Raw genomic sequence first — 13,880 nt, forward strand, 5'->3', positions numbered from 1 at the left:
GTCAAAGTGACGTTAGCGTCTTTCTGTTGTGTTAACTTAATTATTTATTCCTCGCAGTCTTACAATACCTTTGGCGGTAAACGTGTGTTCCACTCTCAAAATTACCTCCAGAACCTACTTTTTGCAGAGATTAAGCTTTTTAAATACAATGATGTTCTTGTCTTCTGAGATGATACTTGAGGACGAGTTAGTAACATTTTGTGAAAAAATATTGAAAAAGTATCACACGTGACTTGATCGCTCAATCATTCCCAAATATGCCGGGCATTGGATTGACCTTTCATCACCTAATTGAAAAAAATTTGTAAACTATTTGTGGCTGGATCGATTTCTCTGAAATTTGAAAGGGTGATTGCTAATGAATAGAGAAAGAATCTTCACACTAGCTAGAAATTCCTGTGTTTCGCATGAGAATTCTGCAAAGAGGTAAATGTGAATAAATTGTTCATCTGTGCGCGGAATTTGCCCGTAGCGCCAAACTTTAAGACAGGCAATATTTGCAGTATGGTTTTTCTTTATTGCCTCAGTCTTCGCAACTGGAAAATTGATTTACAACGTGAATTGGGAGAAACTATTTATTCTGTATGCCTTTTTAATTGCAATTGTGCGAGAAGATTTTTCCTTCACAAGCATAGCTGTGGCATTGATTCTGCTTCAGGAAATGAGGACTTCACACAAGTGTTTCCCAACACCATTTTATTGTTTTTTCTCTTCTTTTTTTTTTTTAACAGCTTTGCTTAGCTAACCCTAAACGTCAATCTTAAAACATATTTTTCATTGTAAAACCAAAGATTATAAATCAAGCAAGCGAATCAAAAAGTGACCAAATCTCTTTTACACATGTTGAGGTCATTTGTCTTCACTGTTCTTCTAACATGCGTGCAGACAAGAATCATTCAGGATACAGGCTATGGTTTTTGAGATCTTGCTTTTTACCTAAGAGGAAAGTCTTCTTGACTTAACTAATCTAACTCGAAAATTTCTTACCATTAATTAAACAGTTTTTATTGCATAATTATGCATATTAAGTCAACATTAATTTACCCATTGACTCCCAGGAGTGATCAGCAAGTAAACTCTGTTCACAATTTCAGTGGAATGTCAGTCAGATAGGTATTGAGAATGAAGATACTTATCAGCTTAATTAACAGGTGTGATCTTGATGTGATACCAAATTCTCATGGCTACCCAACAAATAAATCTGTTTTACTTGTTAGGAGAATGCACGTTTCGATCTTGGGAGTAAAACACGAGTGAAAGGGTAAATTAAAATTCAACTTTTCTGTTCCTTTTGCGACAAAACTTGATGGTTTCCGTTATCATCAAAACAGTAAACCTGTGCCCGTGTTGTGAATTCCACCGGAAATCAAGAAACTTTTTTCAAAAATCGTCATTTTATTATTTCATATTATTCCCTGTTTTTCTCTAAAAAATATTGGTGAAGGGAAACATTTGTGAAGCAAACTATGAAAATTCGCAAAGCAAAGCAAAAGTAACAAAAAGGCTGTCGTTTAGTTACTTGAGCCAGACGACCACATAAGGAGACTGGTGAGAGTATGATTTGTTTGGCCAATCAGAATCACTGCTTGGACTGTCGTAACCATTGCCATTCTGTGACCAGCCATTCGCAGTGGAACCTTTTGACATCACCCCAACAGCCATGCAGTTGTCATTTGTAGCAACGTATCCTGCAGTGTTGTAAGATGCATAAGGGTATGATCCGCCGTGTGCACTATACGGCATTATCCCAAACTTGTTTTGGAAACAGGTCTGCCACAAAGAAAGAAATTACAAATATTGTGAAAATTGAATTAGCTGCCATTTACTTCGCTGTTTGCTTCAGTTGATCACTCGTAGTTAACTTCCTTAAGGCCTCCCCTCCTAGAATTTTCATTTTCGTTTTTCTGATTTTGACATGTATATGAATCTGTAGTGCGTGGCTAACTATATGAACTATGTTTTCTCTCGTTTGTTAGTGAATTACGGGTTTTTTGCTTACGATATCTATTTTTAGAAATATTGACTTGGTGTTACGTTGGTGATCCGACTTAAATGTTAACTGCTTTAATGTAAGTTTTTTTTTAGACTGTTTTATCTCGCTGTTCTAAGGGCCTGCTTGCTACTTCGAATTGTCTCGAGAAATCCGAACCTTATAGCCTTTTAAGATTAGATTGAAGGTCTCATTTGTCTATTTGGAAACGAGCTTTGACTCGTCTTACCTTTTTGTTTCCATTCCAAGCAATCACCATCACTGGTTTCTGTACAGCAGCTTTCACGGCTGATAAGCCTACAGAGTGATCCCAGAACGACGCTTTTTCTCTGTCACCAGGCAACCGCCACATCACCCACTTACTTCCTAAGCCATCCGTCATCTCGCCGCTGGACAACATCACCGTAGAGGCTTCCTCCACTGCTAAACTGCGCGCGTCAAGACAAGCGAACTGATTGCGTTTTGAGATCTTTGCAGTTTTCAACTCATCAGTGTTGTAGTTGGACACTAGCCATTTCTCATAAATGTTGCCGACTTTTCCACTGATTTTGCCGACAAGAGTCCATCCTCCATTTTTCATATCGCAGAAGGTCTGGACTGCTGAGCTTCCTTGTAGATCTGTCTTGATCCAGTAAATGCCATTCTTTGCGCGCGGTGTGTTGTTGACAAGACTGGCATCATGGATTTGCTTGCACGAGTCCGCGGGCAGCTTCTTGTCACCCAGAAGAGCACTATTCGGGAGGAACAAAGGCTGGAGCAACCCCAAAGTGATCGTCGGGGCTGTGGCAACCAGAAGCGTCACCTTGATGTTGTCGTACAGTGTTTTACAGTTGTGGGGAGACCGGTGGCAGCCCATTCCTAGGGTTCCTGCAGGTATCTTCCATTCTTTTGCCACTTTCCAGTTACTATGTACCAGTTTTCCATTCACCCACTGCCAAAATCTGTTTCCCATCACTCGATAGTGAAGGTGGAACCATTTGTTTGACTGGAAGGCAGTTGGTAGCATTTTTTGGTATTGCCATGCGCTATCTTTGTTGTTAGTTAGCGGTCTGAAGTAGGAGATATAAGGAGTTCCCAGGAAGTATTCTATCCACCATCCAGTTGTGTTGCTGGGATTCACATTACTCAAACGTAGAAATGGTCCAGGCGCAGCGAGTTTCAGCCAACTGATCTCCATCAAGTCAAGCTCGACCTCCACGTCTTTCCAGTGAAATCCAGTTTTGAGATAGACTCCGACCTCGACTCTATCGCCGTTTAGATGTTCAGTTTGCATTGTGCTTCCTAGCAGTCGCCCATTTTGTACACTCCATTGTCCCCATGTCTTAACCCAGTCTTTTTTCAGCGTTGAACTGGAGAAGTCATCATAAAAAGCATACACTTTTTCGGGATTATCCTTAGTGCTACCGCTGACCAAATCACCCATCACCAAGGAATATGAGGAACCATCAACAGTGTTAGCTGATATAGGAGCCTGCAGTCTGAACTGGACAGTTGCGGACTTTGTTCCCAGGCCTTTAATGACGCGGTCTAATTGATCTCGATGTTGTCTGTTGTCATGGTAATAGACTTGCAAATCATCCCCGTCGTTACGTGTTAATCCGCGGTCAATTAGTTCTCGGTGGTTTACTGAGGGAAAAAAAAAACGTGAGTCTGAGAGAGCTCAACGAAATGAGAAATTATATTTTAATTTCAAATGAAAACACCGCCAAGACAACAGCTTAACGCTCTCGACTTGCTCTAATCTGCAGCGATTGAGTTGTAACTCAAGTGTCCGATCCTCATTACTTAAACGTTTTCCTTGATTCCATCGATTAGTATTATCTTAGTTTTGGAACAGTTGAGTGGCAATATGTTGTTCGTTGCCCATTCATCAACATTGGCTCTCCGAAGAGAGAATATTTTCTAGATAATGCACATATCGGAGGACGCCAAAGGAGTGGTGTCATTAGCAAACAGGTCGATTCGCGTGTTGAGATGTAAGGGTAACTCATTGATGAACATGATAAACAGTAAGGGATCTAATATGTAACTCTGTGGCACACCCCCCTTGTAACCGTCCTAACAGACGATGACTGTCCCATGAATGATGAAACCAGTTGAGTACGATCAGTTAAATATGATTTGAACCAGAGTAGAGCGTTATTGTCTAAATTGTAGGCTTCAAGCTTACTAAGTAAGATGGCATGATCCACCGTGCCAAAAGCCTTCTTATAATCCAGAGAAACTAAACCGTTAATCATATTTTCGTTTAGATTAAATAACAGAGTATCAACGATATATGCAATCGCCTTCTCTGTGCAGTGCTGCTTCCTAAACCCAGACTGTTTCCTATAGATGAGTTCATGTACATTTAGATATTCCAACAAATGGGCATGCACATGGCGCTCAATGATTTTTGATAGTACCGGAAGCACAGAAATAGGTCTGTAATTATTTACGTCATCCATATCACTAGCTTTAAAGAGTGCAGACACTCTTGCTCGTTTCCAACCAAAAGAAACAGTTCCTGTTGAAAAAGACAGATTTATAAGCTTTGCTATTGATGGCGCATGCAGGTTATGTGATACTTCGGCGCAGGAGAGCACAACTGATTCCTTCGATTCTTGTTGCTTTATTCGCTGGAATTTTTAATAAGTATGTCTTGACCATCTCAGCTGTAATTACCTGAAGGTAACCTTTCCCTAAGAAACTCTTTAAGTTTCTCAGGACTACAAACATTTGCAGTCTGTATATGTTGTTCCACTTTATCGGCAATAGTTGTAAAGTGTAGATTAAAGTAATTCGCGATATCTGCCGCCCCTTCGTCATTGGCCTTGAGAAATTCAGGTTGACGCGTTGGTTTGCCTCCACTAAGCGATTTTATTAATTTCCTTATAAATTTTGAAAGGCAGCCTTGAAGTAATAGGCCATTTCCGAGTTCATGTCTGCCTCATCATCAAAGCGAGTCTAAGTGCGAAGTCTTTGTGTTGGTAATTAGTTCTACTTTACATATGAATGAAAACTAATTTTCATAAGAAAAACTTCGCACTTAGACTCGCTTTGAAGAGGAGGCAGACATGAACTCGGAAATGGCCTATTTCTTTTCGCCTTAGTCTTCATGTTAGTGGCCTGATTTCGTGCGCCACGATACCTTGTCCACGCGTCAGCAGTGTTGCAAGTCCTCCCTTTTTTCAGCAAAGTGTCTCTTTTTGATAGTTGATCTAAAATGTCCTTTGTCAACCAACGCGGTTGCCTCGCATTGCGCACCCGCTTATGCATAATTGGCGTATGCAGATCAATTGCTTGTGAAAATAAATCTTCCCAGGCAGCCAGAGAATCATTTACATCTTCAAATACAAACGCAGTATCCCATGGGGAGTTGGCTAGCTAGAATAGACCGAAACGCTGTGCCATCAATACCTTTTATGCTTTTACTTTCGGTACTTGATTTTTTTGTTGTGCTCTTGCTTATTTCCCTTTGATTGATTAAAATATTTCCGCACCGCGAAAGTTGGCAAATGGTCTGAGAGAGCATAATTTAGAAACAGCACATCAACAATATTCTTGCTCCGATTTGAATAAACATGATCCAAACGTGTTCCACTCGCAGGTCTTGTAACATCATTTACCAACTGAAAGCCCTTAGTTAGACGATGTTTTTGAACTTCCGCCAATCGCATTTATAATTAAGTCACCGGTTTCTTTGCCACTCAATACATTCTTCAAACTTCTTATCATCTACAATTGTATTTGACGGCGGGCGATAACAACCAGCGAACAAGAGAGATCTTTTGGATTTGTAGGGACACAATTGAGGGTCCTGAAGGGATAAAATGGGAACTGGGATTGACCTGTGGGGTTGAGTCACTGGGTTTGGGATTTGCTCACTGGGAATTGGGAAAAAGAACTGAAATGGTAATGGGAGAATCGTCGTTAATTGTGTTCAATCTATGATTAACTAATTCCCTTAGTTTGGAAAACATCAGAAAATCTTATTTAATATTTAAGTGCCCATATCTTGCCCTCGTCTTGCGGTCAACGATGTTTGAGTAATCTCGTAGACCTTCGTAATCAGATCTTCTCCCTCTTCGGGAGGGAAGCCAAGTTTACTTTTGTTTCTTTCATTACAAGATTTTATCTTCTCTCAAAGTAACATTACTACAGAATATCATCATCATCTGACTCATATTTACCTGGTACATTTATGGTGTAGTGTTTTGGAAGAGCGGATTCTTTGGCTTCTATTTGCACTTGTATTTTACCACCCCTTGTCCCGAAACAACTTGAAGTTTGATCGCGATTCCCGTTGGCTAGCTTTTCCAAAAGTTGCTGAACTGGTTTCAAGAAAGCGATTTCCTCCTCAGCGATTCGAGCCAATTTCTCAGCGTCTTTCTCCAAGGCAGAAGCGTGATCTTTCGTTTCGGTGAGGGTGTTGAAATCCAGAGTTAATTTGTAAATCAAGGAGTCGATCTGACTTCTGGCGCGGTGTATCTCGTCGTGTTTGGAGCGATTTGTTGACTGGGATTGTTCAGAGCTGCCTGCACAATGTGCAAACAACAAGGATGCTGTAAAAACGACAGCATGATAAAGCTGAAAACCCATTCCGAAGAAAGTAGTTATAATCTCAAGTGACTTGTTTTTGATTGCTATGGGTAGGTTTCTTTGGGATGATCCGGAACCAAAGGATCCTTGATCCAAGATCACTTGGATCATGTTTCCCAGAGTGGATTCATCGGTTCCTTAGATGAATAAGCAGATGCACCCTATAACTGGAGGCAGCCACGCCCATGTTTTTGTTGACACAAGGGAGTTTTGGTGTTGTATTACTCTTGGGACGTGAAAAAATGTGAGACGGATATTTTTATATCGGCGTTCATGAAGATGGGTATGAGAATCGACGATAGAAATTCGCTTTTTCACAAATCCCATAATACAGTTCATTCAAGTCCTGAAGCATGATGCAGTCCAAAGAGTAAATATTGCAACAGGATTACCCTAGTAAATATACCTTTTAGATGGTCAAGATGATCTTGTCAATAGCGTAAAAAATTTACTCACAACATTCTCTGTGCTCTTGTAAATGAACTTCGTGCACTCATGATGTAATCATGTGATCGTGGGTCAGAACGCTGGTGGTCAGATTGTTTTCTGTCAAGTCGTTCTCTCATGATCCCGTGCTTGCTGATCAGATTGCGTTTTATCATATGGCCCGTGCGGCCCCGCGCGCGCTTTCATTGTAAAACTATCGCCTCGGTCATGGCGCACGGACCTCGCTGCCGGACCTCCCGTCCGGCCTTTCCACTCAGTCAATAAGTACATACTATGCATCCATTCTACCTTAGTCAGCCTTGCCCATATTTCAGTTGACATAAGGGAGTTTTGGTGTTGCATTACTTTTGGGACTTGACCAAACCAAAAATAATCGTGAGAAAATGCGAGATATTTTGATCGGCTCACGCGTGCATGGAGATGGCTATGAGAATCGATGATAACAATGCGGATGATTCAGATGTAGCAGGCAAATCTCTTCGAGAAACATCCGTGAACGTTTATGGCCGGTACTGGCTCGGGGCGAAATGAAATCGGTCAGTACAAAATAAAGACTGCAGACTGAGTATAAAATGCAGACTGCAGACCGGGTGCAAAATGCAGACTGAGAATGTTTTCAGTTCAATAATTCCAAGTGTAAGGAATTGACAATGTCTTTCTCGAGACTGGGTAGCTTAGTACAGCCAATCACTGTTAAAGGGTAACAAATCGAAACTGTCCCGTCCGCAACACTGCTAGGTGTAATAGTTTCAGACAACCTCAAATGGAACGCGCATGTAGAAGCTCTATGCAAAAAAGTCGCAACGCGTCTGTACCTTTTGAAACAGCTAAAACGAGCAGAAGTGCCACCAAATGATATGATACTCTTCTATTTGACGAGCATTCGTCCTTGTAATAGAATACGCATGCCCGGTCTCAGTTTCACGCTACTCTGCCGCATTTTACACTGACCGATTCCAGTGATTTAACTTCATTCCCAGGTACCTCAAGTCCAAGGGCACCTTGAGATATGGAAACAAGTCTTTACCGTTATAAACGGAGTGGATGTTTCGAGAGAAAATGGCCGAAAGATTCACGTGTCTTCGCGTACCTCTTGATCGAAAATCCATCCAAACCGCCCGGAGCTAGCCCTCGAAGAAAATAAAAATCCCATAGCAGAGGTTCAAGTCACGAGTTCCGAGTTCGACCGAAGCGTTGAGTAACAAAGACTAAGTTGAAACAGCTATGCAAAGGAAACTGTGTAGTTTTTCAGTGTCTGTTAAGCCCCGTCTACACGAGCAATTTTTGTGACAATTTTTGTGTGACAAAAGGAACAAAATTCTCAGGTAGACGAGGTTTTAGAGCCGCAAAAACCAAAAACAAACTTCCTCACTTAATTCCTTGTGTGTTGAAATGAGTCAATAAAGTGTCTTTTCTTCTACTTTTTATCTTCAACTTCAGGGTTTGGATGTCTTAATGCAAGAATTGACAGCACATTTAGACGAAGACTTGCATGAGTTACATTCTCTATTTTCGAATTCCCCATAATACACTTTGTTTGCCCCCCAAATTTTGCATAAACTATTGTTTTCAAATGCTCTTGGGAATATGCAGTGTCCCCAAGAGCATTTGAAAACAATAGTTTATGCAAAATTTCGAGGGCAAACAAAGTGTATTATGGGGAATTCGAAAATAGAGAATGAAAGCGAAAAGGGAAATTACGTTTTCGACCTCTAAACCATCGTAACGCTTGGCATTATTGATATGATTCCGAATCACAAAGGATTGCTTGAAATAGCAAAGAACACGTGAACCTGCCCATCCGCGCTGTTCAGTATGCGCTGCCGGCTGTCCGCTTAAGAATTCACGACAGCGATGATGCTGTCAATCCGTTTGTCAGTCTTTGTCAATCATATGCTCACTTGGTTGATGTCCCATTCGATTCCGGGAAGTTTATTTATGAGCTAGTTCAGACAGCCAGTGGACCGTCAGTCAGTCCATTACACCGACTCACAGACCAGGCAGACCAACACACAAACAGTAAAAACGCGAGTTGCGACAGACAAACAAATATGCTTCGATAGAACTGATCGAGTTTTTGCGTTTCGTCATCGTTACCTAATAAGCCAGTTGTTCCAAAACACATGCGCGCGTCGCAAATGAAAACAGCACATACTAAAACTGCGAAAATTGGATACAAATTCTTGCAGCTCTTTTCCTTAACAAAGGCCAAGGAAAACTTATGCGGTTCTTTTTATCCTGACATGCGCATGTGTATTGAAACTCCCACAGTGGCTTATTTAGTAACGAGGCGCAGCAGTGCCTTAATCTAGAATATCGAGCTGAGACTCTGTGCCATTGACATTCACGTAAGCAATGGTCTGTTCTAACTGACCGGATGTCCAAGGGAAGTGTTTTTTTTTTATTTTCTTACAATTTAATGGCAGTAAATGGTACAAGGCAGTGACCCCATAGAAGATAGACCACCTTAAAAATAAAAATATTCCTATCCAAAAACTGGATGTAAAGATATTTCTATCCTTAAACAATAGCTGATATTTCCATAAAACAGACCAATGTAAACATGTAGATATATATCAAATACAAACAAATAAATGGAAAGTTAATAAGCAATGTTAAACCTCAATCACATCCCTTACTCCTTTCTTTAAGTTTGAAATAGTTGTTGCCTGACGTCTTCCACAGGTCCACGATCGTATTTTTTGAAAAGCTACACTAAAAGTATATTTATTTATTTATTTATTTATTTAACTTTGCCAGTCTTAGGTCGCCAAAGGAGGCTTTTACTTTGTGTAGAAGACACACATGACGTAACACAATAGAACAAAAATCGTGAAACAATACCTAATCAGAATTCGAAATCCCTAAAGACCCCTAAAACTTTTGTTACGTCATGTGTGTCTTCTACACGAAGTAAAAGCCGAAAAAGAGAGCATTAGGATTGCTTTTTGACCGCGTTGAGCGAGAGGGTACAAGTGGTTTGGGGAGAATGTCCGGGTCTATTTCTATTAGCCCATTTCAAAAACTCATTAGTAATTCATGAGCCTAACAGCCTATCAAAACACCGATAACACGTCACGTGTATGAGCTTTATATCCTGATAAAACACTCCTCGTTAGTGTTCTTTATATAGAGAATACTAATAACGCATAGCTTGTTTTTCTTGTACGCTAAGATTCACCTCTCACAATTTGAACCATTGTTTTGAGTCCAAAGGGACACGCTCTTTGTGGAATGTTTTTGAAGCCGTTCAAAAAACTCGCAGCACGTGTTTTATCGGGTCTAAAAACACGAAGCGTAGCCGAGTGTTTTTAGACCCGATAAAACACGTGCTGCGAGTTTTTTGAACATTGCTGCTCGTTTTTTAAACATTACTTAAAGCCTTAAAAAAGAAAACTAAGTCCAGGTATTCATGCCAGTAGCAGATGGAAAACCATGAGATGCGCGCTAGCTCTTGATAGGAATCTGCGCAAAAGAACGACAGACGTAGGATGTTTCATGTTTCATTTTGAGGGTACATTTATCTTTTCCCGTAAAGTGCAACGCGCCTTACCGTGGCCACCCAACAAACTTTCACATGTGACAACTACGTGTAAACACGTCAATTCAACAACCCATGCAACGGTGTTCATCTTACAACCGTGCGAACTTTGCAAGGAGGCGTGACTGTCAATCAAATTCGCACACCCTGATTGGCGGATAATTTGTAAAAGACGTTAGGAGCCTTAAGATCGGCGGACGAGTGCGACTTCGAGTACGAGTTTTCCGTTCTGAGCACGCGCACTTCGAAAAATGTCGGCCTCTAAACCTTATGCGCATGATCAGAATAGAAAACTCGTATTCGTAGTCGTCCCAATCTCGACCAATCTCGACCCCAGAGCTCTTCTCTTGACCGAGGGAGAGTAGAGCTCTGGGGAACCCTGAAACAAAGTGTCTTCTAAATACTTTTGTTCTTGGGCCATCGTAGTTTGATCAAAAATAAGACACAAACAGCAGTGATAAACATATTGAACTTTTTCATTTTGATAATGACTTGACGTTTCGTATGTGCTCTACATACATTTTCAAAAGTAACCGTTGAAATTTAAAACAGCTATTTATATATAACAAATCGGATGAGGGGACTGGAACCTAGATTAAGCAAATACTTAACAGTAAAATATATAATAATAATAATTATAATAATAATAAAAACAGAAAAGATTAATAAAGCATCAGCTTTTCACTTCCGACGTTGACGTTGAAAGCTGGCTCAAGTTCTTGAATAAAGAAGGTCTCTTTTATTTTACAATGATAGTCAGTTTTGCCCTTCGCTAAAATATCAAAATGATCCCACTTGATGTTATGTCCAGTGGCCTTGACGTGGTCAGCAATGGCTGAAGTATTGTCATTTTTAGCTAGGGCCTTAAAATGTTCGGTTTTTCTATCGTGAAGCCGCCGTTTAGTTTTACCGATGTAAAAATCATTACAATCCCAACAATTTGCTCTGTAAATAACTCTGGATTGTTGTGAACGATTAATACGGTCCTTGTAAGGAAAGAAAGATTTTATACATCGAGTGCTCTGAAAAACAATCTTAAGGTTAACACAAGAGTAGAATTTGTACACACAAGATTTCAGGCGTTTAGCGACTTGGTTGCTTTGCAAACCTAAGTAGGGAAGTAGGATTACAATATCTTTCTTAGGAACTGTAGACACTGGATCGCTATGCTGATGTTGTCTGTTTTTGTTCAAAACATCGTTGATATGATAGTTGATTATGCCTTGTGGGTAGCCGTTCTGAAGAAGGAGTTTTCGAAGATCAATGAGGGCAGATTGTAGCAAGGAACCAGATGAACAAAGACGGTAGTAGCGATAAGTGAGGGAGCGGATGAGGTTTATTTTGTATTTTCGTGGAGTGAAAGTGTCAATTTTCATCCTACAGCCAATTTTTGGCTGTAAGAACCCTACGGCGCATGTTCTCCTACGCAGAGTTTCCCAGAGCCTTGGGTCGACCCGAGGCTCTGGTGACGAGAATGTAGTCGTCCTCGACCTGCGATTTAAAGTTCGCTAATGTTTGGTGGCCACAGTAAGGCGCGTCGCAGTGTGAAGAATACTGATCGGAGTCTGAGAAGAACTGTACGCTTGTAGATAAATCAATATTTATGTAGCCGTTCATGACTTTGCCGATACGAATAGAAATCTCCAACCAACTCTCACATAGGAAGACTTATTGGTTTGCTCCCAGGATAGCCTTTCATGCGCATGCGCCTTGGTTTGGTGGACTTTTCAAAAAGCTAGTTTCGAATTGTGCAGCAACAAAAGAACGGTGAGCGTTATTTGGGACAGTCGAAAAGGATATTTCCTCTTTGATTTCAGTCATGAAATTAACTCTATAATTAGAACATTTCTGGTCAATTTAATTTGAAAAAGCCCGCTGTTAAAGGGAACCTCCACTTCAACAAAAAATAACTTTAAATCAGAGGAAATAACCGTTACAGTCAAGTCAGTCTAAAAAAATTCCATAGAAAGTGTTTATCTGAAAAAAGTAAGTTTTAGAATTGCCTATTTTTGTTTTCAAATTTCGCAGGCGCCGCCATCTTGAATAATTGTGGCGTGTTACGGTTGCGCTATTAGGGAGCTTAAGCACGCGCGTTTTTGAGACGCGGACGGCAACTGGAAGAGAACATTTCGCGTGCCAGAACAGTGCTGTCTCCCAGATTTTTATACTAATCATCACATAAATGAGACAAGATACTTGGCAATATAAATGTGGTGGTGAGAAGACAAGTTAAAAGGGAAAACAACTCACTTCCGGTTGCCGTCCGCTCCCTAATGCTATTAGACAAACGTTCTTTGTGACAGAACAGTAAGGAAACCGTAACACGTCACAATTATTCAAGATGGCTGCGCCCGCGAAATTTGAAAGTGAAAATAAGAGATTTTAAAATTCATTTTTCTTGATATAAACACTGTTTTAAAATTAAATTTCGAACAAATTTGTCTGTAAACATAATTTCCTTCGGTTTAAACTTACTCTGTAGTAAGAGTGGAGGTTCCCTTTAATTTAAAGAACATGAAGAACGAGAAGGTTATACCACAGGCAGCCCAAGGTTGGTATCCGATTTCTAGACTATGTATGGGGAATTAACTTTGAGCTTATAAATGCTGAAATAAGCTTTAAATGTAGAAATAAAACCTCACTACTTCTACGTTCAGTTGTCCTCGTCTTTTCTGTGCAATCGGAGCGCAAGCTTTGTCCGTTTTAGACGGGTTTGTGGCTTACGAAATTTTACGATGTCGTTAGTTCCATAAAGACTGGTGACTCGCGGCGATCTCGTCCCACAAATTGCTCTCGCATCTCAAAGCAACGGACCGAATCGCCATAAAAAAACACCACAGCCTTAAGGCCAGATAAATTTCCTATCACAACAACTCATGCGCTCGGCTAGATGTGTGGCTACGGCCGTTATAGCGCGATCAGATTACATTCTGCTCTCTCATTGGACAATTTCAAACACTTGCTTTTTAAACAATATGCTAGTTATTCCCCTGAACCTCGACTCTGTTCTTTTGTTGCTTCAACTACAATTGTAGCCTCTTATAGTTTACCATTATTCGTACCTGTGTGCTAACGCTGCGTTAATCATTAAGTGGTATACGGTACCTATTTCTTCTTTTTTGTGTGTGTGGGACAACCGTATGTAACATTATTTATGGAACTACTAGCTTGTTTTCTTTTTTCACTATTTCGAGTAGTTTTTTTGCCTAAACGTTTAATTTCGTCTCTCTTGTATTAATTTTATATTTAAGGGAAAATAAATGGTGGTAGTTGTTGAAAAATAAACCATCACTACATAATATAGCACTTCAGTTAAATAAT

At 40.3% G+C, this 13,880-nt stretch overlaps 1 protein-coding gene across 1 annotated transcript; it reads right to left on the reverse strand.

Annotated features, from left to right (window-relative positions):
- Positions 1–679: 679 nt before the first annotated feature.
- Positions 680–6,955, reverse strand: LOC137982742 (uncharacterized). Its single transcript, XM_068829888.1, has 3 exons — positions 6,163–6,955; positions 2,220–3,616; positions 680–1,770 (listed from the first exon to the last, which is right to left on the reverse strand). The coding sequence occupies exons 1-3, from the start codon at positions 6,680–6,682 to the stop codon at positions 1,516–1,518; spliced, it is 2,172 nt and encodes a 723-aa protein (XP_068685989.1). The 5' UTR covers positions 6,683–6,955; the 3' UTR covers positions 680–1,515.
- Positions 6,956–13,880: the final 6,925 nt, after the last annotated feature.

This window comes from Montipora foliosa, chromosome 13, assembly GCF_036669935.1.
Source record: "Montipora foliosa isolate CH-2021 chromosome 13, ASM3666993v2, whole genome shotgun sequence".
NCBI lineage: Eukaryota > Metazoa > Cnidaria > Anthozoa > Scleractinia > Acroporidae > Montipora > Montipora foliosa.

Excerpts from the sequence above, each read along its gene's own strand:
- LOC137982742 (XM_068829888.1), bottom strand. The coding sequence starts at position 6,682 with ATGATCCAAGTGATCTTGGATCAAGGATCCTTTGGTTCCGGATCATCC. Across the intron at positions 3,617-6,162 it reads CTACACCATAAATGTACCAG|TAAACCACCGAGAACTAATT; the intron begins GTAAATATGAGT and ends TTTTTCCCTCAG. Across the intron at positions 1,771-2,219 it reads CTTGGAATGGAAACAAAAAG|ACCTGTTTCCAAAACAAGTT; the intron begins GTAAGACGAGTC and ends TCTTTGTGGCAG.